We start from the raw sequence: 26,363 nt of genomic DNA, 5'->3' as shown, positions 1-26,363 counted from the left end.
CAGAGCTTTCTTACATACGCACTTGATTGGTTAGGATGTCAGCCAGTGAACTTTCCAGTTTTTAAAAAGTGATCGCCCACAACTTACATTTGAGAACAATTTGACTCTACAAGTGAACCTTGTTGTACACGGTACCGCTATTCATGGTTCCACCCACATACCAGCAGGTGTCTAATTGACACCCAACGTCATTATCCGCAGATACAAAAGGGTTAAAAGCCGTGTATCCGCAGTTCCTAGGTGGCCAGAAATGACCTTGGAGGTCATTTCTAGCCTCCGTGTTGTTGAGGAGCCACTTTGTGGCTGATTAGTGTTTTATTTTTAAAAAGCATTTTCCCCGCAATTTTTCACAGGAAAATAGGGAATTTGGGGGGGGGGGGGAGAGCATTCATGGACCGCTGGATACACTCTCAGCATGGTAGGGCACTTCATTTGCCTTTTTCCACATTTTTTCACATTTGGGGACCAATTTCCCAGGCTCCAGAAACCTAAACCCCAATCCTATTGCCTCTATTGCCCTGTTGTTAGTGCTTCCCCGTGGAATGGAACCCCTGCAGATAATAAGTTTCACCTGTACACACTGCTGGACTTTGTCATGGCATGCTGTTGGCAAAGTGAAGACTTTATTATTAGCCAAACAAGTGTGTCTGTTTTTCAAAGGTAGGTTTGCCAGAAAGAATGCTGAGAGAATATCTGATCTATCTATTGGCTTTGGCGATCTCTCTTCCCCCTTTTGTGTGAAGCAGAATTCAGCAGTGTGTGACGTTTGTTTCTATTTATCTTATTTTTAATTCAGAATTTTGCAGGAGAAATTAGACCAGCCTGTGTCTGCTCCTCCATCACCAAGGGACATATCAATGGAGATTGATTCTCCTGAAAACATGATGCGGCATATCAGGTTTCTAAAGAATGAAGTAGAGAGGTTAAAGAAACAACTCAGAGCGGCACAATTACAGCGTAAGTCCAGCTTGTTTCGAGTATGATGATTCTCATCTTGCTGAAATGTGCTCTTGGAGAACCTTAATAAAAAATAATAACAATGCAGTAGTCATTCAACATGTATATGACAGAACATTAGGATGTGTAGAAAGAAGCAAGCAGCACTCAGCATAAACCCTAAGGTTACCAGTTAACTCAGTACAGCAGTGCTTTATTGGTAGCTAAGCTACTAGGACATATTAGTCCTGCCCTCCATCCCCGATTCTCTTACAGACCTGTTTTCAAACAGACACATGCAATATAAACAGATGCATAGACAAGCCACCTCAGACACTGAGCATGGCAAAATCTGTCAACAGGAGAGGCAGAATTAGGTCATGTTTGTTGATGTTGCATGTTCTGCAGGATAAGAAGGCAAGGAGACAACCTTTTCTCCTGTGCTTTCCTATTCCTCTGCATCCTGGCTGTTCCTCAGAGACCTGGTTCTCCTTCTCCAAGTGGCTGAAGACATCTCCAATTCCTTTTTGCCATGGGGTGCCATTGGTCCTGCACACACTAGGTTGCCACCAGCATATTTTCAGCTTTCTGTGAAGTAGGAGAGGATTCTACATTAAGTATTCCTGGAGCTCAGCACCTTCCAAGGAGCCAATCCCTCCATAGTCCGTTTTTAGTTTGTACCATTCTGAAAAGCTTGACTCCAGCAACAGCTGTGACTGTTGTGTCCCAGAAGAGGATCCCCTTGAACTTTGAGCTTTGCAGATTGGAAGACATAGAAAACAACAAATATAAAATATGAAAATATAATTCAAGTTCCCTCATAGTATGCAGTAGGGATTTCCTTCCATTTTCTGCTATCCAAATTGAGTAGCTGAAAACATTTTAGGAACATAGGAAGCTGCCATATACCGAGTCAGTCCATCTAGCTCAGTATTGTCTACACAGACTGGCAGCGACTTCTCCAAGATTGCGGGCAGGAATCTCTCAGCCTTATCTTGGAGATGCCAGGGAGGAACTTGGAACCTTCTGCTCTTCCCAGAGCAGCTCCATCCCTTAAGGGGAATATTTTACAGTGCTAATGCATGTAGTCTCTCATTCATATACAACCAGGGCAGACCCTGCTTAGCAAAGGGGACAAGTCATGCTTACTACCACAAGACTAGCTCTCCTCTCCATATTTCAAATAATTAGTTGTAATTAATTGTGTTTACCAAGGATGATAAGTGATGTTTCAATATCTAGTATTGGAACTTCAATTTTCCATTTTCTTACAAAGACACTTTAAAGAATAGAGGTATGTTTTGAGGAGATCTGAAACTATTTTGCAGCAAAACTACATGTGATATACAATGATGTGTCCTCTTTTCTTAAGTGTAATCCTCTTGTTTACCTACAGTAGTATATTGTACTGTAGCAGTTCAGTAGCACAAAAGTGCATTTAGGATGCCTTGGCTCATCTTCCAGGCAGTTTCAATTGTATAACATTTTGAGACAGTCTGTTTAGAAAAGAAAAGAATCACATTTCTGACAGTGTTTATCATTGGGTTCCGTTTGGTCATCGTCACTGTCCTCCTTCTGTAAACAGACCTTGGATGCTTTGCATGCTTGCTTCCTTCCTTCCTGGTCCCCTTTAGGCACTTCTCTCACTGTACAGATATGAGTGCCTGAGTCAAAGGATTTCAGTGTTTTATTGGATCTCCCTTGGCCTTGGTTACTGAGCCTAAGCAGGCTCAATATCTTGCAGAGTTGATTGATTTTTAAATCAAGGTAATGTAAATCGTCAAGTCACAAAGGGGAAAAGACAAATTTTAAATCAAGTTTCCCATCCAATAACTCACGTATTTTATGAACACGAATGCATGCTAACTGGCTGCTATAGCCCCCCCCCCCCGTGCGCGCACACACACACACACACACAACCATTGGTTTGCAACTAATTAAAATTTTGATGTTAATTATCTAGAATATAATCTGAAAGGTCTGATCATGCAGTCCACCAGACATTTGCACTAGGTGTTCCCTCTAACAGGGATTCCCAGATGTTGTTCACTTCAACTCACAGCATCCCCAGCAGTGTCCCCTCTAAGGTGTGAGCAAGTGTGTGCGCTCACATTTTTTTGATGTCAGCTCAGTTAATTTTAGATCCTGCTCAGGCTGAATCAGGAAGGTCCCATTCTGAATGCACATGTGCACATACTGCCACCCAGAACAAAACTCATTACGCACAGAAATGAAAAAAATTAGAGAGAACACTGATCCCCAGCTGCAATGACCTTTGGCTGGGGATTATGGGAGTTGTAGTCAACAACATCTGGGAATCCCTGTTAGAGGGAATTCCATTTGCACTGCACGTTTATATTTGGCTAGAGACAAGGGTGCAAAAATACTGGATTTCTGTTTGGTTCTCTTTTCACATGCAAAGACATTAATCAAGACCACTAACTTGAAGAGAAGGGCCACAATCCAGTACAGCGTTAGTTGTGCTGGATAGTATGGGCCAAGTATTTGAAACATTCCAGAAACAAGAGTGGTAGTTATTACTGGGCAAGATAGTGTTTCTCCATGACACAGAAAGCAAACGTGCACACTGATTCGCTTGGTGGTGATAAACAATACTTATTGCATCACTTTGTAGTGTTTGCCTGAGAAGTATTTCCCCCATATGCTTCATTTCATTGGATTTAACAGAGTCATGAATTGAATTTCACACTTTTCTGCAAATGCAACATGAGCCCCATTGTGTTGTACGTGCATATAAGTGTCTGTACATGTGTACGTACCTTTGTGTGAATGACTGTGCATGTGTTCATTTTAAAAGTGAATGTGGGTACAGGCCCCTTCAAATGCAGGGTACAGGTAAGGAAATGTACTGCTGAATGTGCATTGAACATAATGTGTGAACTGAATGTGCATACACCATACACAGATTATGCATTCATTGAACATAACATGTGAATAGGGCTATGTTTAAACTTAAAACTGAATATAACGCAAACGGTTATTTTTTAAGTGACACCTCTGCGGCTCGTCTACAGTTGCCACTGCCTCATCTGGTGGCTACTCAGAGATGGGCCTTCTCTGTTGCTGCTTCAAAGTGTTGGAATGTGTTTCCTACTGAAATAAGATCCTCCCCATCAAAAAGTCCTTAAAGACGCATCTGTTCACCCAGGCTTTTAATTAAATATTGTTTTAATCGTTTTTTAACATTGTTTAAAAATTTTAAGTTGTTGTGATGTGTTAACCTTTTTATTCTGTTGTAATTTGTATTGTTTCACTATAAACCACTCAGAGATGTAAGTTTTGGGCAGTATACAAATATGTTAAATAATAAAGCTGTGGGTTTAAAAAAAAAAGGCTAAAAAGCATTGGTTTTTATGTGCCCTGATATCCAGGTTAAAAAAGATCTCTTCTGGGTATGCACTTCTACATGTAGTGAGGGAAACAGGGAGCAAGTATGCAAGTCCAACCTCTGTTGGGCTGCACATAGAGATGGGAGCAAATAATGTCTTAACATCCCCCCTCAGATTTCTTGAAAGCTTGTTAACCCTAGAGATGCCTAGTAGTTGCATCTCCTCCTCCCCCCCCCCCCTCGCCCCCGGCTCTGTTGTAAATAATTACCAGCCCTCAATACTCTAGGAAGCCTGTTTAGTTAGTTTAAAGGATGTGACTCTTCTATTTTCTCCCTTTATTCTGGAAAAAGTCCATATTTAATTGATTTAATATTAAAGTATTTTGTAAACTTTTAGCAATATTTCAGGCTTACGTTTCTGAATAATAATAGTGTTGCATGTTATATGTCCTCATTCTGGGAAGATGGGGCAGGAATGTAAGTTTAGAAGTTAATATTCTGTGCTGCTTAAAGATAAGACACATACATCTGTGTATCTTTCCAGTTTTCAACACTTGTGTTTCCTTGCTGCACTTAAAAATGAGAATATGGTCTCTGGGTACTGAGAATGAGTATGTGCAAATGCTAGTGATGGTGTGAAGGATCTTGATTCGCCTTTAGTTTATTTTCTGAATGTTCTGTTCTTGTCCTTGAATGACCTGATGGACGAGTGAAACTGCACACGCATGAACATGGATGATTTATCATTTTATACACTTCCATAAGCAGTCTTAAAAAGATCAAGCTGAAGTACTGCAAAAATTGCACAAAGTCCGTGAAGCTGCCATTGTTCCAGAGTGGTCAACGTAAATCTCATCCATCAAATTTTGGTTTAATTTATTCCTGTGTGTAGCTCCTTCCCTGTGCCATGAAGGTAACTTTAAAGGTCCAAGGCCCTTGTGAGTGGAGGCCACGCGTTGACTTCTTCTAGGCATGGGAAGTAGGAGCAGCAACATGGGTGCCTCTTGTGTTTATTATTTATTGCATTTGTGTCCTGCCCTTCCCGCAAGGAGCTCAGGGTGGTACACACTGTGTCTCTCTCCGCCCCAATCCTTGAAATAACTTTGTGAGGCAAGTTAGGTGAAGAGGGAGAGTGAATAGTGCTTGGTCACCCAGTAAGATTCATTGCTGAGTGGGTGTTTGAATTCAGGACTTCTGGGTCCTACTCCAACATTTTAATTACTACAGCATATACAAGATGATTTGAGGCACCTGATATTAGTTTGCCGTGAAGGTAATGTGAGAGAGGACCATTTGAGTAACCAAAATGGAGCCAGTATGATGTAGTAGATCGTGTTGGACTTTGAATGGGGAGGCTCATGAATGTGAGAGCCTTCGTGATTGAGCGTAATTGAGTGGCCTTGGGCCCATCACTTCACTGAGCCTGACCCACCTTTCAAGGTTGTGAAGATAGAAATAAATTATCAGGTTCTTTCAAACTTGTCTCATTGTCTGCTTGCATCTTCTATAGGACTGGTCCACACCTCCTGTAATATAAACGAGCATAAAGTAGATACCTCTTCATCTAGATACAGCCTCCTAACTTGATAAAGCTAAGTTCTGAATTCTAAACACCTGCCTTTTTAAAAAAAATAATGCATAGAAAATATAAAACTGAGTTTAGGAGCAAAAGCTAATAAATCTTGATATTTCAGATTCGGAGAAGATGGCACAGTATTTAGAGGAAGAACGTCACATGAGAGAAGAGAACTTGAGGCTCCAAAGAAAACTGCAGAGAGAGATGGAGAGAAGAGAAGCCTTGTGCAGACAGCTGTCAGAAAGTGAATCCAGTTTGGAGATGGATGATGAGAGGTTTGTGTCACTGGTAAAGTCATGTGGTGCATTGAGGAGTTTTAAAACAGTATAAAAACAGGCTTCTAAGACTTGAGTAGAACCACACAATCTAAGAAATGCTGAGCTGCCACCAAAATAAAACAGCCCCACATCAAGTTGCTCTCTCCATAATTTTATAGTATGCCTTCCTTTGTGACCCGACATCACTGCAATGAATTTCCCGCACTACATCAGCCAACAAGGGGGAGGAGGGAACACACACAGCATGATGACTTTGGTGCATGGTAACTTGAACTAAGCAATGAGGAATCTTGACACAAATTGCTGTATCTGGCAACAATAGTTTTTCGTATAACTTTTGCAGCATGCTAAAGTGTTTTATGAATGTAATAGTTGAGCTGTTCAAACTAGAGCTAAACACATTCCATGCATCCAAACAGTGTATCACTCTTTAATGCCTTGGTTACTTTTGACTAATAATTCTATGTGTAATTCAAGTGCACTTCCTGGCAGCTACTAAAAACTTGCTTGATTAAATTATGAGTTTTGATTAAAGTATGCATTGAATAAAATTGTTTATGAACCATTTTTCTGGTGAAGACATACTTGTGTTAGATGCGTGGACACACTCCAGTGGGCACCAACAGAAGAGGTTTTCCTTGTTATGTGACTATGTGACTAGTGGAGAGGATGCCTCTTTTGAGATGGTAACTGCCACCCACAGTTTTTGTCAGTACCTGTACTTCTTTTTTAAAAAATAATATTTTTAAAAACATTGCTGTTTGGTTAGTTAGGGACACCATTTTTAAGTGATCAGAAGATGCTAACTGGTGCACCGATTGATCACCTAAATGTTGTAACCCTGCTAAATATACTACATCTGTTTTATGGAATAGGAGAGAACCTCTTAAAAATGCAGCTTTGGGGAAATGAAAATTAATAATTCTTTACCTTTCTTAATTTAGATACTTTAATGAGATGTCTGCACAAGGATTAAGGCCTCGCACTGTGTCTAGTCCAATTCCTTATACACCTTCACCAAGTTCTAGCAGACCAATATCTCCTGGTAAATATGTGTACATATATTAGTTTCTGATTAATGTTTATGTGTGTTGTGGCAATATTTATGTGATATGTAGTTAATCTTCTAAATCAGTGCTTGACAAATCTCTTCACAAAGACCATTTTATTGCGCAAAGGTTTTATAAGCGTTGATACATAAGAACAGCTTTGCTGGATCAGGCCCAAGGCCCATCTAGTCCAGCATCCTGTTTCACACAGTAGCCTACCAGATGTCACTGGGAGCCTACAGGCAGGAGTTATGAGCATGCCCTCTCTCCTGCTGTTACTCCCCTGAAACTGGTATTCAGAGGCATCTTGCCTCTGAGGATGGAGGTGGCCTATAGCCCTCTGACTAGTAGCCATTGATAGACCTCTCCTACATCAAGTTATCCAAACCTCTCTTAAAGCCATCCAGGTTGTTGGCTGTCACCACATCTTGTGGCAGAGAATTTCACAAGTTGATTATGCATTGTGTGAATAAGTACTTCCGTTTGTTGGTCCCAAATTTCCTGGCAATCAGTTTCATGGAATGACCCCTGGTTCTAGTGTTATGTGAGAGGGAGAAGAATTTATCTCTATCCACTTTCTCCACACCATGCATGATTTTATAGACCTCTATCATGTCTCCCCGCAGTCGTCTTTTATTCTAAACTAAAAAGCCCCAGGTGTTGTAGCCTTGCCTCATAAGAAAGGTGCTCTAGGCCTCTGATCATCTTGGTTGCCCTCTTCTGCACCTTTTCCAGTTCTACAATGTCTTTTTTTAGATGTGGTGACCAGAATTGTATGCAGTACTCCAAGTGTGGCTGCACCATAGTTGACACTTTTAACGAGCTGTCCACCACGACCCCAAGATCCCTCTCCTGGTCAGTCACCGACAGCTCAGATCCCTTCAATGTATACATTAAGCTGGGATTTTTCGTCCCAACGTGCATCACTTTACACTTACCAACACTGAACTACATTTGCCATTTTGTCGCCCACTCACCCGGTTTGGAGAGCTGTTTTGGATTTCACTATCCTAAATAGTTTGGTATCATTTGCAAATTTGACCACATCACTGCTTACCCCAACTTCTAGATTATATATGAATAAATGAAAAAGCACCAGTCCCAGTACAGATCCCTGGGGGACCCCACTTCTTTCTTCCCTCCATTGTAAAAACTCTCCATTTATACCTACCCTCTGTTTCCTGTCCTTCAGCCAGTTAGCAGTCCACACATAGTTGTCCCCTTATCCCATGACTACCAAGTTTTTTCAGGAGACTTTGATGAGAAACTTTGTCAAAAGCTTTTTGGAAGTCCAGGTATTCTATGTCAACTGAGTCACCTTTATCCACACACTTTACACTCTCAAAGAACTCCAAATCATCCCTGAGGCAAGATTTACCTTTGCAGAAGCAATGCTGGTTCTCCCCCAGCAGGGCCTGGGGGAGAATCAATTAAAAACGTTTCAGCATACACACCATCAATTTACAATCAAGCACAGGAAAAGACCTCTTCTCTTCCCCAGCTGTTAAATCCCTTAACCAGATAACACTCTGACTGGCAGGGAGATAATGAGGGAAGAGGGAGGGAGTGGGGGAGGGGAGTCACCTGATTTTTCTCACATGCTAATGAATCTTATAGCATCAGCCAGTGCATCTTGAGTATTGACACCTGGTTTTAACTTGACACATCCCAGGTGCTTGACACATCCCAGGTGCCAGGGAAGTCATGACACCTAGAAATGTAACCGTTGCATCTAGATTAGTTTATTCAAGAGTTATTTAATTAAATGTTTATTTGTCCCAAGTAGCTCTGTTTCTCTTCTGTGCTGCTTGTAAAGAAGACAAAGAGAAACCCATTTATGCTCCCCCGCCGCAATGTCTGTCACTGAGTCTAGTACTTTTGTCAAGTATTGGTTGCCTGACTCCTTCATTTTTGGGCTCCTGGATGCAAAGAAAAGTTGTTAAAGCCTCTTTTGAAGCAATTAGTGGAGGCTGGGAAAATGCACCACAAAGCGTCTTTTCAGTATTCAATAAATAAATATTTTTAATTGCAGAAGCACTTTGGTGCCCAGTTATGCAGGATGTTAGTACCTTCTTCATGCTTAAGTTACTTGGTTTTAATATTAAGTCTGTTCATGTGGCTTACTGCAGGTGGTTGGCAAAAAATAGATCAATTTTTTTAAAAAATAGGAATTGAAATACTTTTTATTCTGGGGCATGGTAGAGCACGCTTGTCTATAGACTATTTAGTTAGTTAGCTAGTTAGTTAGCTAGTTAGCTAGCTAGCTAGCATTTTATATCCTGCTCTTCCTCCAAAGAGCCCAGAGCCCATTTTAGGTACTAATTCTTAGGTTTCTCCTCACAACAACCCTGTGAAGTAGGTTAGGCTGAGAGAGAAGTGACTGGCCCAGAGTCACCCAGCTAGTCTCATGGCTGAATAGGGATTTGAACTTGGGTCTCCCCGGACTAGTCCAGCACTCTAACCACTACACCACGCTGGCTCTCAAAAAAATTTGATTTTTAAAAACTTTTTCTATACTCCCTCCTCAAATTTTAATATTTCAGTAGTAATTTTCTCTCTTGTGGTTGCCTTGGTTAGCAATTTTTTGTAGCAGTGAGCCACTTTGGAAGTTCAAGGGGTGGAAGAGCAAGTGTCCCTTTTCCAAGGAGCCTGCTGGGAAGCCTAGCCACTCCCCTCTTTTAAGTGCACCCCCCCTTGGGGTCACTTGCCCCAAGCTTTTGGAATGGAGCAAGTTAGAAATTAAAATAGCTAAATTGTTGCATAAACACATTTTCAAATGTGATTTATTTTCCCAGAGTTAAAAATAAATAAATAATCTTAGAAGATAGTGCCCATTGCTTCCTCCTTTTTAATAAATTGGTGGGTTTTTTGTTTTTGTTTTTTTCATTTTAGGTCTCTCATATGCAAGTCACACAGTGGGCTTTACTCCCCCAACTTCACTCACCAGAGCCGGCGTGTCTTATTATAACTCCCCAGGCCTTCATGTGCAGCATATGGGGCCATCCCATGGTATTACAGTGAGTATTCATGAACTGAGCATCACAATCATTTTCAGTTTCTGTAAAACATATACTTTGTGTGAGAGGAGAGCTGGTCTTGTGGTAGCAAGCATGACTTGTCCCCTTAGCTAAGCAGGGTCTGCCCTGGTTGCATATGAATGGGACACTTGATGTGTGAGCACTGGAAGAGATTCCCCTCAGGGGATGAAGCCGCTCTGGGAAGAGCAGAAGGTTTCAAGTTCCCTCCCTGGCTTCTCCAAGATAGGGCTGAGAGAGATTCCTGCCTTCAACCTTGGAGAAGCCGCTGCCAGTCTGTGAAGACAATACTGAGCTAGATAGACCAATGGTCTGACTCAGTATATGGCAGCATCCTATGTTCCATCCTGTGTTCCAGCTGCTTAAAGGCTTCTTCAGACCAGAGTACCATGCATCTCTTTTTACACCTGATAATCATTTAAAAAATTATTCCAGAATAAAGAGTAGTAAATCCTGGAAATCCATAAGGAATGTGGCCTTGGTGGTGCAAGATGGTGTTGCTCAGATTTGGGGGCAGACCAGTTTCTCCTCTACTGTTCCTCCTTGGATCAGCCACTTTCTGTCCCTGATAGCAGCTGGTGTCCTAGTTCCAGCTATTTGTGTACATATATGCAGGGGCAGATTAACCTTTTTGCCATCAGTAGGCAAGAAGGTTTTGGCTGCCCTTTAAAAAAAAAAAAAGCTCTGGGGAGGGCCCCCCCCGAAAGGAAAGTTCCCCCCTTTTACTTTATTTCTTTAAAAAGCTGCCACGGCAGTAGCTGTGGGGAGGGGGGTGAGAGGAAAGTTACCCCCCCTTACTTTAATTTTTTAAAAAGCCACGGCAGCAGTAGCTGCAGGGAGGGGGCAGACTGGGCAAGGGGAAAGTTCCCCCTTTTGCCCCCTAAAGATCGCTGGCGTTGGGAATTGGATGATATCAAATATACTTGTGACATTAACTTTAGGAAAGCTCTTGTGCCTCATAGCATGAGAATGAAACCTAGGAGAGCAAATATATACAAAAATTTAGTAAAGGTGAAGAGCCTGGCAGCAAACTTCTTGAAAACCCAGATTGATGCTATGATGATACCACATACCAGCAAAAAGGCCTTGGTATCTACTAATTGTTGGAAAGCATGTAGGCATGTTGGATTTATTTATCATAAATGGTAGAACTGCCTGTTTGCCTAGGAATTCTAGGCAATGGTGTTGAAGAATTTGGAAATACATTCAACTATTTGATAGTACAAGTTCCAAACCTGGTCTTACTCCATGTAACTGATAAGACAATCTGACATGTAATCATAAAGATCTATCCTTTAATTTTATATTCGCCACAAAAATACTGGGCTATTTGGCCCTGCCCCTGTAAATATTCTTTGCCTTTGAGAAATATGGCCCTGAGATCTATGCTACTACCTCCAAGGACATAGTTCAAGGCATAGCTCAAGGCCATACCTGCAAGGCAAAGAGCATTTATAGGGGCAGAGCAGCAAAAATTGCTCCTCCACCTTCCACATCAATCAATCATCTTTATTATGGTCAAAAACCACCACAGGTTATAATACAGGAATACAGTAAAATAGATAAGGCAATCAGATTATTATGAAAATGCATGTTACCTGAATTACTACTATAAACTATAAGACTGAGATTTGTATCACAGTTAAGACTAGTAGAATGAGGGTCTAAAAGTACAATATATTTAAAAATATACTATGGAGTGCAAGCAAGGTAGCTAAAATATAAAATATAACTAAAATATAGCATGAAACATCTAATTACAATATTAAGGCAGCTAACTAAAATGGATAACGATCACGCATTCTTCTCCGTGATCCCCACCGCACGTTAAGGTCATCTGAAGAGGTCCGTCTCCAGCTACCACCAGTGCGCCTGGTGGCGACTCAGAGGCGGGCCTTCTCTGTAGCCGCTCCTGGACAGTGGAATGCGCTCCCTGCAGAAATCTGCAATTTGAATTCTTTATTGGCCTTCAGGACAGCCCTTAAAAGCTATCTATTTGACCTGGCCTTCCAGGGTTTTTAAATAGCTGTAATTAGTTTTAATGTTGTAACTTGGTTTTCAGGGTTTTTATAAATTGTTCTGATTGTTTAATTGCTGTTTTATGATGATTTAATAGTTAATTGTTGTTGTTTTTATGCTATTTTATAATTTCCATTTTAATTGTTAACTGATTTTAATGGTATTGTTTTAATTGTAAACCACCCTGAGCCATTTTGGAAGGGTGGTATAAAAATTGAATAAAATAAATAAATAAATAAATAAATAAATAAATATTTTAAAATCTGCTACAATAAAATTTATCAATTATAAAATACAACTCTCAATGAATAAAAGACATCTACCATGTTAAAAAAGAGAGACAGATATACTATAAAATGTACTATATGGTAAAAAAGGGAAATGAAGTTCCTAACTAAAATAAGACTATCTAGTTAAATAGTTAAAATCAGCTTCATGGTTTATGGGCTACAGTTAGGGTCTGATGGATCTTGCACGCTGCTGTGCAGAACCTAGCAGCATTGTACATGACCTGAGAGCAGCATCTTCATATAGACTTGGCTAGGGCGACCAGGGCAGATGAGCAGTAGAGGAGCACATGCTCAGTGGTTTCCACCTCCCCAGAGGCACAGGGGCAAAGCCTTTCTGCAAATGGAATCTTCCTGTATTTTCCTTCCAGAACAGCAGATGGGAAGGCATGACATCGGGCAAGAGTGAACACCCTTCTGTGGCTTGGTGTTTCCAACTGTGGCAGATATGCAGGGGTGGGGGGAGGGCCACGAACCTGCAGCTGTCTGAGGCCAAGAAACCAGATCCGCCTGGTGTTCCATATCCAGGATCCTCTGTTTAATGGCCACTTCCGCCTTATCACAGCCCATAGCAAGGAGGAGAGACGGAGAGAAACCCAATACCGCCACCCTGCCATAGACTGCCCGTTTCCAAGAGGATTGGAAGTTACTGGGGCCAGGGCTCGCTCACACACACACACGCACGCACGGACGCACGCACTCTGCTGCTCTGGAAGACTCTGGCTGAGTCTGGAGCAGCCTCTCTGTGCAAGGACATGGCTCCACTATGTCCCTGTTCGGCTGCTCTGGATGCCAGCCACTTTATCCTTGGAAAGGGATCATTACTTTTAACTTCTTGAGGGCATTCTGCTTCCATTTTTTGTATCCACCATGCCAGTAGTACTTTTTCTTCCCATTGCATTTGGCATAGGGTATGTCAGAGAAGTCCCAACATCACAGAATTGCTCACGGTGGACAGAATACCAAGTGCAGAATATTGCAAAGGCTGGAAAGCCTGTCTCATGAAAACATTTTTGCAGGACGTCCCATAAGAGACCCCTTTAGCTGTTGTGCAGATCCCTCTCTGGAATTAATTGGAGTTTCTCTGAGGTCAAGAGGAGAGAACCTCTAACTCACTTTTGAATTGATTATGTGCAGATTAAACCATGGTTTTCATACTTTATTCCACAGAGGCCTTCACCACGAAGAAGCAACAGCCCTGACAAATTCAAACGTCCCACTCCTCCTCCTTCTCCAAATACTCAGACCCCACTGCAGCCGGCTCCTCCACCACCACCACCACCTGTGCAGCCTCCGGTCCAGTTGTCAGCCTCCCAGTCAGCCACTTTTCAACATGCAATGCATCCTTCTCAGCCTTAGTGCATGTGCTCAGCAAACCTGTCTTCAGAGTTGGACTCATAACACAGAGCAGTTTACTATAAGCCAAAGGCTTACCATGGCATATTTGGATTTGACTTATTTGCACTGAAGTTACTGAGGCTTCACTGTTTAATTGTGTTGTACAAGTTTGTCAGGCTGCTTCAAAATTAGCACATTGCCTACATGGAAAGCATTTTTGGGTAGGAAAAAAAAGCATGAAACCTGCATGTAGATAATCACACACATACATGAGGGTTTCCATGTTGGTTTGCTTTTTAATGTGGAAGTGCTTTCCATGGAAGAGGTGTGTTATCCTTGAAGTTGCTCTAAAATGCAGCCAGTGTTGTGAATCTACAACACTAATTTCAGAAAAATTTTCATCAGTGTTTTACTTGAACTTACATGTATGGCCATCCTCTGGCTGGAACATTTGCTTGCTTGCTTTTTTCTTTCTTTCTTTTTTTTCTTTTTTCTTTTTCTTTTTCTTTTCCTTTTTTTTTTTTTTTGCTTTCTTTTTTTGCTTGCTTTCTTTCTTTTGATATTATGGCATTTGCTGAGTTCCCAAAGCTTTATTTCTTTTTCTTTTCTCTCTCTCCCCTCCCCCCCCACCTCTGCTAAGTTTGTAAAATAAAAGGGACAGCTTTTTATATTTTTTCATGACAATTTGCATATATAATTACAGGCATGGGCTGTATATTATGAACTCCTAGACATTATAGTGTGTTTGAACATATACAGTAAATCAGCACTACATTTCAGTAACAGTAATTCAGCTTTTAGTGCAAAAGTGAAAATCAAACACGTAAATGCCCAAGCTCACTTTAAAAAATAAATAAATTTAATCCCTTCCTTTTCAGGTACAACAGAAAACAAAAATGACAAATCTGTACTTTTTTCCTCCAGTGTGTGGTACAGTCTGAAATACGATGTGGGAAGCCTGACTTGTCAGAGTATATAGAATGTATTGATCCATGGACCTTAAAAGTTGATTGTTTCATTTCTCATTCACGTTGACCTGTAAAACTGTCCGTACTGTTGTTTTCATCACAATGATCTTCTGTAAGTGTGTTTCTGCCAACAAGATCCTTGTGGCTGATTAAAGTGTGCTCTCTGATTTCTGCTGTAGAAAAGGAATTTGTATTAAAACAAAAAGGCTTAATTTTCCCCTTGTTTAAAATATATTGATTGTGTGACCCCTCACCCTAAAGTTTGAACAAATATTTTAAGCATTCAAAGAAAAATCAGAAGAAAACATGATTGAAGGTGCACATTATAGCAGTATATTGGTATAACAGCTGAAAATGTTGTATTGCTTGGTAGAAAAGGAACAGGTTACAGAGGAAGTTAGATGACAATAGCAAATGCGTATTTAGCAGCATAAGCCGGTACAATGTATAAAGAAATGTATTCTGAAATACATTCTTTCTATTCATTTAGCACGAATAAATTGTTTGGTTTCACTTTGCAGTGGAACAAAGTGTCACTTTTTTTTCTTGATACGACATGTACTTCATCAAATGCTTTTTCTCGCAGTTTTTGCTCAATTGCTTTTACATAAGGGATTATTTTAAAAGGTTCACCAAAAGATTATTTGGTGCACAGAATGGTAACTGGAGAGTATTTCATGAGACAAATATATCTGATTTTACTTGAATACTAATGTATCATTTGTTTACAAAAGCCTTAACCAATTTAAACATTTTCAAGAACAAAATTCTAAATATTCTATAACTTCTTTGCATAATTTCATATTTTGTCATTGAATTCTTTGGTAAGAGTTGCAGAATAAAAACATTCTAACAGAGAATGCACTCAGACCAGCCAAAATTATGCCTCCTTAGTGGTCTTAATTTTTCTTGGGAGAGCAAAGAACATGCTTAATACTCTTCTTGAAACAAATTTTGGCTGAATTATGCCCACTGTCTAACTTTCGTAGATTTCAGTGGCATAATTAGACATGTGCTTAACTCTTTCCTATTAAAATTAAAGGAGCTTAGAAGTGCTTAAAGCCACCTAATGGCGCAGTGGGGAAATGACTTGATTAGCAAGCCAGAGGTTGCCAGTTTGAATCCCTGCTGGTATGTTTCCCAGACAGCAGTGATATAGAAAGGTGCTGAAAGGCATCATCTCATACTGTGCGGGAGGAGGCAATGGTAAACCCCTCCTGTATTCTACCAAAGAAAACCACAGGGCTCTGTGGTTGCCAGGAGTCGACACTGACTCGACGGCACAATTTATTTTTACCTTTAGAAGTGCTTAAGTTGTACTCCATGTCTGGAGTATCTAATATGAAATGCTGTTAATGTCATATAAGGGGTGCTGTATGTTTAACACACTGCTTTGAGTAAGGCCTTGCTTCTGAAGATACACAGAGCCAGTGCAAATGGCACTTGGTTCCATGTTTAACCAGGTTTAATAAATAGAGGCCAGGCTCCCGAACACACATTCTCTTTCCACTTTCCTGAAACAAATTCTCCAGTTCCTGATCAACAAATAATTAAGCAGTTCTTTGGCACAGATGTGAACCACAGCTGAAACTAACTAGGGTTCTTGATTAGCCAGGATTTCAAAGCTAGTTTGAAATGAGTTTGTTCCTGGGTTAATAAGAAACTGGTTGATGGAATTTTTCAGGAGTAAAAAGTAATATATTCCTAATCATTGTAAGGACAATAGAATTTTTAACATATGTCTGTAAATATTGGCAGCTAGAAAAATACATATTCTATATAAAAGTTTAGCTCCTATTTATCACGGATTACTTAAAACCTAAGTCTGCTACACATCCCCCCCTCCCCAAGTTCTTTTGAGATTTTTGGACAAACAATGCTTTAATAATTGCAACCTAGAACATGATAGTGGTACAAAAGTAGGCTGAAATAATTAGGTGTTTATAGTGCTACCTAAATGCCACAACAGTATAGTACAGTTAATTTGAATTTGCTGTTTGCTCTTTAAAATTGAAGCTCTGTATTCCAGTTTGAGCATCTGTTATAAATGTCATAGTGAACTCTCTTCCATTTGCTTCCACTTGTGATACTTATCAGCTGGGGGGGGGAAGCTGTCAAATTAGTAATTTAAAGCTGAAAATATGAAGAGACCCTTAAACTATCTTAAGCTGGAAGATAGGTGTTAATCTCCATTTGTAGATTCCCCCCCCTTTTGTTTGAAAAATAAGATATGAAATTGTGCACATCCTGTTCCTAATAAACATCAGTAGATTTTCAGTTCTGCTTGTGAATTAGTGGTCTGTGAATATGCAGCTTTGACTTATACCTAGCCTATTGCAGGATCTTCAGAAGAATAAATTCACTTACAAACGAGCACTCCACCCATATCAATTTTACGGGTGGGTTTTTGTCACCTGGTCATGCTTCTTTCCCAGTTAAATGGTCTTGTGTTGGGCTGGGTAACTTATAGTAATTCCTAGTACTTCTGTCCTTGTCCCAACATAACCCCCACTCAGTGTTGCAAAACCACAGCTATCTGCTACTGCTCAGTTTCCTCCAGAGTAGCAGTCACTAACTTCTAAAAACATTTCTTCAGTTCACGTTTCCTGTTTCAACTTTCTAAAACAAGCAGTCATCCCACCCCTCCCCCAAGAAACTATGATGAACACCATGTGGTTCTCTCTGCGGCAGATATGCTTACATAGTGTAAGATTTGAGGAAGAGGATCCTAAATAGCTTTTTACTGATAATATTTTCTTTTACGTTTAACTTTATTAAAGAAGCTGTGTGGATCAAGATGTGATATGGGAAGCTCACTTCATTTATCCCATTTAATTTTCTTTCTCAGAGTTGCTACTGGAATTGTTCTGATAACCAATCTATGGTTTAACCTTAGTCCCTATCCTCAACTTAAACAAAACCTAAGTATATATAGTTATTTACATACCTGTTTGATTTACATTCTGCTCTATTCCATGGGCTTTGAGCAGTTTACATGGTTTTTTTCTAAATGTTAATACTCCTGTTCCCAAGGGACTCGCAATCTCAAAAGTTAATGGTTTGGGTAATAAAAGATGCCAGAGGAAATCAAAATGACACTGGGCAACATCCAGGCTAGTTAGTCATGACTAAGCACCACTGAAATCAATGGCACAAGTTAGTTATGACTAATTTTGGTGGGACTTGGTCATGACTGACAGTCTGGATGCTGTCCAGTGTAGACATAAAACCCATTTGAAATTTAAAATAATAATAATAAATAAATAAATAAAAAGACCTCTGGCCCAAGTGTTGTGGTGGTAATGGCTTTAGCGCTCTGCCCAGGAGGCAGGCAGATGTTGGCCCACATCAGCTCTCAGTATGACTGTTCAAAAAAGGGGTGCAGAGTGGGCTGGGCTGGATAGAAGCTGGATCTCAATCCTAGGTGTGACGATGTGATTTGGAAAACTCTGTGTTGCTCATGTTCACCCCTGTTAAGTCTCTTCTTATTCTCCCTCCCCTCCCCTCCATTTCCCCTCCTCCCTTTCAAAATAAAATTTAGCGTACTCTATACACCCCATGTACATCTGATGGAGATATATATTAAAATACCTGGGATTCTCTGTGCATGCCTAAGGTGGTTCTGCATGCACACAGTGATGCGATATTGGTGATCATTGCTTCTGGTTGCACTGTTGTATTGTAGTGTCCCGGGACCCTCATTAGTAGTTTTTTTGGGAGTGGGGCTTGTGGCTGCTGTGAGAAGGGGAGCCCCCAAAATCCTGGTTTTTATGCAGGGGCAACCTCACAACATCAACCTCTAATTGCCATTCACGAGGAATAGGTTGATGTGGAAGTAATGAAAAGCATTCTTTCTAGTGAATGACACCATTAAAACGCCATCTTTGGGATGACTCTGAATTTGAGAGAGCTGCTGCTTGCCCTTGTACTTGTATTTCAGCTAAGAGACCAGACACTTCCTTTCCATAACCTAAATCAGCCAGTATGCCTTTATATTATTTTGACATTCTCTTTCTCTTTCTTTTGAATGTGTTGAGCAGAAAAACTATATCAGTTGTCACTGAAAATGTTCAAATTACTGAACACAAAAGGCTTTTTTCTCCGTGCATTGAATTGACACTGTCCATTTCCAAGCCCCTAAGGTAGTACACCACTTTGCCTGTTTTAGGAGCAAGTTTAGCCTCTTCCCGAGTGGTGTCTTTGAGCGCACCCCTCTACCTTCACTAGAGAAGGGTAAAAAAGGAAAATTCAATTTGAACCTAAAAAGTGCAACGCTGCTTTGGAGTTATTCTGGTGCTTTGACCAACATCTGCACACTGATCTTTCTAAAATGGCTAGAAAGTGCCAAATGCCATGTAGCTAAAGTATATTTGGCCTTTGGCCTTAAATGAAAGATTCAAGCTTTTGCCTGTTACCAGCTCCTTTGCCAATACTTTTTTGCTACTTGTCCAAACGTATCATGTAAGTCTAAAAAGGTGCATTTCATAAGAACAAACCCGCTGGATCAGGCCCAAGACCTATCTAGTCCAACACCCTTTTTCACACAACATCCCACCAGATGCCTCTGGGAAGTCCACGGGCATGAGATTAAGGCATCCCATCAAGACTAGTAGCTTCTGTGCACATACAGACTGTTTTAGTAGATGTAAGGAGCTTCATCTATATCAGGGATTCTCGCTGTTTCGTCCTCAGATGTTACTGGACTTCAACTCCCATAATCCCCAACCAAAGGCCACAGGGGCTGGGGATTATGGGAGTTGAAGTCCAATAACATCTGGGGACCCAACGTTGAGAATCCCTGATCTATATCATGCCAACTTTATTTAAATGAATGTGGATTTAATTGTTTAGCCATGACAACTTATTAAAGGATTAAATCAGTTTGCGTTCCTTAAATTCTTATCCAAATCTAGGATTATTACCTGCTATTGTGCTAGGTGTTTAATTATAAACTACTTGAATGGTGTCAGTACTTTAGTTTTTAATTAAGGATGTTCAATTAACTGTTGGAGAAAGCTTACCGAAGTGTTATGAATCACTCCTTAGTGGAGGGGTATTGTTAATAGCTTTTTGCAGTGTGCATATTTTAGTTTACCCAGCGGTGTGCTTAATTTTGGAGCAACTTTGCACATGCAGATAAATTGCATGGAACAGAGTTCCTGGGACAATTACCATTTCAGACAGCAAGAGGAAGGGTCACATGTTTGAAATTTCTTCCCACATCAAAAACTCCCTTGAAAAACTGGCATGTCAGCTAAATGCTTCTAGCTCAGACTTTTCCCTGATGTGTCTGCTTTTGTTGGCCAAGAGTTCAAACAGGCAATTTCCTCCCTACACCTGCAGTCAGAAATGGTACACTTATAGAAACTGCACCATTGTGGGGGTTTTCTTCTTCAGTTGAAGACCAGCCATAAATTCATTTCAAATCAATGAATGCATTGCTATTAAATCCAAACAAGAGGTTTATCTGTGCTCTGTTTCACAAAGCATTCTTCATTCATTCATATTCACACTTTAGCTGAAATATTAACTGCAATATATAACAGCAGCAATCCAAAATAGGATGAGCTGGTACACTCAAGGCCATAGGGGTGTGTGCTCAGCTGCTTAGGATCAACTTAGTATTGAAAGCAAGTTCTCTTGCCAGTTAGACCTGTAGAATAACCTGTTTTTTCTAAACATGGTGCTTCCTTAGACTGAGTCAGACAATTGATTCCATTTAGTTCTGTATTGTCTACACCAGAGATTCTCAACGTTGGGTCTCCAGATGTTATTGGACTTCAGCTCCCATAATCCACAACCAAAGGACACTGGGGCTGGGGATTATGGGAGTTGAAGTCCAATAACATCTGGAGACCCAACGTTGAGAATCCCTGGTCTACACTGACTTCCCTTATCTCTCTAGAATATCAGATAGGGATCTTTCCCAGTCCGACTTGGAGGTACGAGAAATGGAACCTGGGGCGTATTATAGGCAAAGCAGGTGCTCCTCCACTGAGCCACAGCCCCTCATCTCTGCCCCATAGAATTCTTTGGGAGCCATTTCTAGCTGAGGCTTGATCTTGTGTCCTCCTGAGTTACACTTCTTCATCATAATAGATGTGTTGCTATAGATAGAGTCACAAACACAAGTGTGTGGTATTTGAGACTTCAAATTAAAATGTGGGTCGTTTGGATTGTGTACACATGGAAACAAGAATGTCTCCCACTATCTCAGTCAAATTAGTCTTTGCTTGCCTCTGCCCCTTGTTTGTTTTTTATTTTATTGTATTTATTTAACATATATATTGCCCAAAATGCACGTTTTAAAACGGGGCCTGGTACAAAATGGGGAAAGTACAAGAAGAAAGTGCTCAAGCCTTGTTCATGCTACCTCTTGTATGGCTGGATTTAAGGCAGATGGCACAGCGGGAAATGGCTTGACTAACAAGCCAGAGGTTGCCGGTTCGAATCCCCGTTGGTATGTTTCTCAGACTAAGCGAAACACCTATATCAGGCAGCAGCAATAGAGGAAGATGCTGAAAGGCATCATCTCATGCTGCGCAGGAGATAGCAATGGTAAACCCCTCCTGTATTCTACCAAAGACAACCACAGGGCTCTGTGGCCACCAGGAGTCGACACCAACTCAACGGCACACTTTGTATGGCTGGAGGGCAACAGATGCATCAACAAGAACCAGTTTTACATGTTCATAATCTACAATCTGTAAGTAGAAAAATTAACCACAACTGTAGATGGCAACAGGAAAAGCAGGAAACAAGGAGAGAAACCATAGTGCCCTTCATGTGCCCATAATTTTGGTGTGGGATGGGAGATGATAGAGCAGCTGCAAAAGTAAGTCAACTGGCACAAAGCTGGCAGAGCATGAATAGGCTGGAGGTGGTGACCTGCAGTGCTTAGATACTGAGACAGACAGAGGGTCAAACGGCATGTGATGGCAGCAGACCTGTGTTTTTGAAGTGCTGGTCTGCCCTCAAGTCACCTGTCAAACTGAGTTCACCTCCAGTATCAGAGCTTGGATGGGAGAAAACATTACCTTGGTGACCAACTTGCTCTCCCTTTGTGTCTGTACTGCAGGGGTTTGCAGGCCACATATTCCTCCTGTGCATTCAACCCTAGCCCCTGCTTTACAGGTAATTACGACACAGGTCTGCTTTACAGGTAATTAAGGACACAGGTCTGCTGCCATCACATGAGGTTTGACTCAGAAGCTTGTGATTAGAATGCCATTCTGTCTTGAAAGTTCTTGTTCGTTTTATCTCCATTTTAAACAAATAATGAGTAGCCCAGGTTTCTGAATGACTCGATTCAGTATCATGAAAAAGTGGACTGGGAGCCTACTTCAGGCACACCCATGGGGATTTTTGTCTCTCTCTGTTCACCCCTTGCCTTTTTGAGTTAAAGTTCCTTATGCCATATCATAAGCTTTGAATGTCCTTTAGTGTCAAAACTGCTTGGTCATTCTATATGTTGGGTGGATGAATGTTGGGTATGTGTCAAGAAACACAAGCCTAAAATCCTCTGGGGCCCATGGACTAGGGTTATGATGACTTGGATACCAGCCTTAAAAACTGGCACACTGGCCTACCCCAAGGAACCTCTAAATGAGAATCCTGTTCACAAACAGCAGTGGCTGGACAGCTGTTTGGGGATGGAAGCGGCTTCCGACACTAATGCCCTTTACCTCTTAATGCCAAAGGTTTGCATAACTGTATGGACGATTGTTTTGTTGTGTCTACTAGACTCTTACTTGGCACAATCAGTCTCCATTATAGTATATTTTCAACATCTACTATATGAAATTGTATTCTGCAGTCCCTGATGAAAAGGTTTACACTTCTGGTAGGTGTGTAGGGTGATTGGGAATTAGTAGCCATCCTTCAGGTATTTATCCATTGTTTGTTTGTGGGGTGGGTGGGTTGGGGGGGTGGAGAATGCTACTCAATTGTTCTTTGTAACATGTACATGTCCTCATGCCGCCCCCCCCTTTAAGGGCAGGATATACATAAAATAAAAACTAAGGGCAATTTTAAAATGTAGTTTTGCAGTATGGGATAACTGGCAAAGCTAAAACTGCAAATTTCAGCAATGTCATGTTTGCCATTGCAACACCTGGTTGCACTCACTCTCCTGCCTCCAATCTAATTATTCTTGAATTATAACCTTACTTTTAGGCTATGTGCCACTGGAAAATGAATTCTACAAATTCAATACAAGAAGAAGTAGGAATTCTTCCAGTAACCTGCTGGGCCTTGCCTTGTTGGCTCTATTATGCTTTTGGTAAATCAGTTGAGTTAGTTTCCAGTTTCTAGTTAAGTGTCTTTTGTCAAAGAAAATTCAGAACACAGGATCAAAAGAGGTAAGTTGCTATGTTTCATCCACTTTTTCTAGAAGCACCAATTTACAGCTTTAGAAACATAAATCAACCAGACATTTCAGTCTCTTGATGATTGGTTTTGTGATGATGTGACTGCCGTTGTTCCTTAGGTAGGGTAACTATGTTTTTGCATAGTTGGATGGCAAAATTGGGAATTATTTTCTACGCTTGATGATATTCTGGTTCTCTCTTTATTTCACAGATGATCAAAATTACAAAGTGCACCAGATATCTGGTTTTTCTCCCCTTGAGTAAGCCCTGCTATTGGCTCTTTTTACTGCCAGACTTGCTATACATACATGAATTTGATGGGGGGGGGCAGGGAGGTTAGAGAGAAAGTTAACAACTTCTTCTAACATTAACATACTGAGAAGACTTGCCCATTCTAACATGTAGAAAGAATATGGCTTCCTGAAGGGACTGTGCATCTGTTTGATTGGAGAGTTGTGTTTTTATTGTCTCCTCATCTTGTATGAGGTCCTGGGTTCCTGTGGAAGAGGAGCCCACCAACTGAGTGACAACTTGCTGTTTGATCTCTCTCATGCACCTCTCTTAAGAAGGTATGGGGGTAGGGACAAAAATCTTCACTTTTTGTCCAAGGACCCACTCCAACCTTGCTATGACCCTGCTCACTACAGTTACCACAGCATAGCCCCAAAGTCTATAAGCAGAAAATGTTGAGCAGAGAAGAAAGGAAATGACTAACCCAAGGCAAATGGCTTTTATCTAACCAGCAAGACCACCAAAATGAAGTTAGGTAGCCTGCAGGACAGATATTCTTTACTTGTAAATTCAATCTTCATCCATTTACAAATATTGCACTCTCAAATTCTAATGCTAATTATTAGGCCACACAGAGAAAATGAGCTTCTCTTAGTTTTCTAGATGTAAAAATTAAGCTCTCTATCCACTGTGCTCATATATTGGGGGGTTTCACTTTGGTGTACAAGATTATCATATAGCAAACATCTTTCCTATCCTGAAGAATCTTCATATTTAATATATATGTTTCACTTAATGGTCAGTCTTTTATAACTTGGCATGTAAGGAGCAAGCAAACAATCTCAAGGCTAATGTGATCAATTCTATTATCCAACTGCCCAGTGGGAATGTTGTTTACAGAGTTTGTTCTTAGCCTCATCATTGGATGTGATGTCAAATGGGATTCAGCAGGAAATGATTTTTTAAAGCTTATTTCACATTGATGCACCTCATCAGAACCGATTTACTAGCATCTACTTGTTGCAATACTCTCAAGGTTGATCTGTTGCAGTGTGGTGTACTGGATAGAACAATACTCTGTAACCCTACAGTGAGTCCTGGAGCTAAGATACTGCTCCATTGACAAAAGGGACCAGAAGGCCCTAAAGAAAACCCTTCACAAGTACTCAGTTAAGGGGAAAGGAGAATGAAATATTAATATGAGAAAATTTCCATTGAAAATGAAACCTGCTGAAGCTAATGCTTTGAACTTTGTTTTGGGGTGACATTGCTGTGAAATACATCATAATGTATTGGAGGAGGTGGTATATAAGAAAAAGATAGATAGATAGATAGATAGATAGATAGATAGATAGATAGATAGATAGATAGATAGATAGATAGATATTAAATAATATCTAGTATGTTCGAGTGAGCTGATGATGGAATGGAAATTAAGAACTTCTATAAGCTTTCCTGAGATGACATCTCTCTCTCTCTCTCTCTCTATCTCTCTCTCTCTCTCATAAGGAATGAGAGAGTTTGGGTGGGCCCAAGGCCAATGCCAGACTACTTTGCATCCTAGGCAAGGCTAAGTCCTTGATTTTCAAAAACAGATGTTTTGTAGAAAAAATTAAAAGCACAAAACTTGAAACTGCTAAATTTATTTTAAATTGCAAGAATAGGTAATACATCAACTTTTGATTATCTTTCTCAAATACAAAAGAAAATATTTTGGCACATAAATCATTTTGAACTAGAAAGGCACTTGGTAGAGCGCATGCCTCTGCCAAGAGCAACACAACCCTCAACACCACATCAAAATCTCACTTTGCGTGCCTTTTCCTTTGCAAATTTTCTCACCAGTTCAATCAGATCAAGTGCTGATGCCTGTTCATGTTCAATTGATATCATTGCCAAGCCAATTAGTCTATTTTGCAACATTGTTGAGCGTATGTAAGTTTTTATAAGTTTGAGCTTTGAGAAACTACGTTCACCACTTGCCATTGATACTGGAAGTGTGAGAAGGCACGGAAACATTAGGCACATTATCCAGGAGTGTTTGTAGTATGAAGAGAAGTACTCCTTGTGGTGGCATAGACTTTGGAAGTCTTCGAGCTCTTGCTGTAAGTTCACAACACAGATCTTCAACATCAATATCTTTGTTTCCATTATCCATCAATGATTGTTCCAAATTCTTGCAGACCTTAAGTACATCTTCAGTAGATTTTTTCTTTATAATTTATAAATTAAGTTTAACAGTATTGTTAGTGTTGAAAACAATGAACTGTTCCCCCCCCCCTCATATTTCTACTCATTATTCTGGTTTCTCACACTCTTAACACATTGACATTCTACACTCTTGCGCCCCTCTAAGGTTTGCGCCCTAGGCGGCTGCCTAGTTGGCCTAATGGTAGCACAAGCTCTGGGTGGGCCTTGCTGTAATCGGAGGAACATGCAGCAAGCAGAATGACTGTATATAATTAAGCTATGAGACATTTCTTGGCATGTCCTTAACTTGCAGACTGGGGGTGGGGACGGAAGGAAGGAGAGCGATTATGTCACTTTGGGCCAATTAGGAAGGTCATCCCACCTGTGACCTGACCATTCCAAACTAGAAAAACAGGACTCGTAAAGGCCAAATGAAGACACCCCACCTGAAAAATGGCATGCTGCTGCTCGAGTGAAGAACAACTCCCAGCTCTCTAACAAGTGAAGACCCTGGCCAGCAGTGACAGCGTAAGAGGCAGTGAGGCATTAGCTTCATAACAGAGTTAATTTGCTAAGTTAGTTGGTAATTTAAGGCATACAAGACGAGTGAGCATGTGATAAGGGATGAAGTATTCTATAATTGTGCTACTGTTTTTAGTTGGTTTATGTACATTCAGAAGGGAAAGGAAATCCCCATGATATTGTACTTTGCAGACTCATGTTTGAACTATTGTGGCT

The 26,363-nt window shown here is 40.6% G+C and overlaps 1 protein-coding gene across 1 annotated transcript in view; it reads left to right on the top strand.

The window, feature by feature from the left end:
* CCDC6 (coiled-coil domain containing 6) overlaps positions 1–15,353 on the top strand; it is a 78,324-nt gene extending 62,971 nt beyond the window's left edge. The window contains exons 5-9 of the mRNA XM_053310665.1: positions 797–957; positions 5,980–6,136; positions 7,084–7,184; positions 10,081–10,205; positions 13,700–15,353. Of these exons, the coding sequence (XP_053166640.1) occupies positions 797–957; positions 5,980–6,136; positions 7,084–7,184; positions 10,081–10,205; positions 13,700–13,888 (733 nt within the window). The 3' untranslated portion in view covers positions 13,889–15,353. The remainder of the gene's footprint in view (positions 1–796; positions 958–5,979; positions 6,137–7,083; positions 7,185–10,080; positions 10,206–13,699) is intronic.
* Positions 15,354–26,363: the final 11,010 nt, after the last annotated feature.

This window comes from Hemicordylus capensis, chromosome 3 (assembly GCF_027244095.1).
Source record: "Hemicordylus capensis ecotype Gifberg chromosome 3, rHemCap1.1.pri, whole genome shotgun sequence".
Taxonomy (NCBI): Eukaryota; Metazoa; Chordata; class Lepidosauria; order Squamata; family Cordylidae; genus Hemicordylus; species Hemicordylus capensis.
Note: the sequence above shows the minus strand (reverse complement) of the source record. Positions and strands in the feature narration are given on the sequence as shown.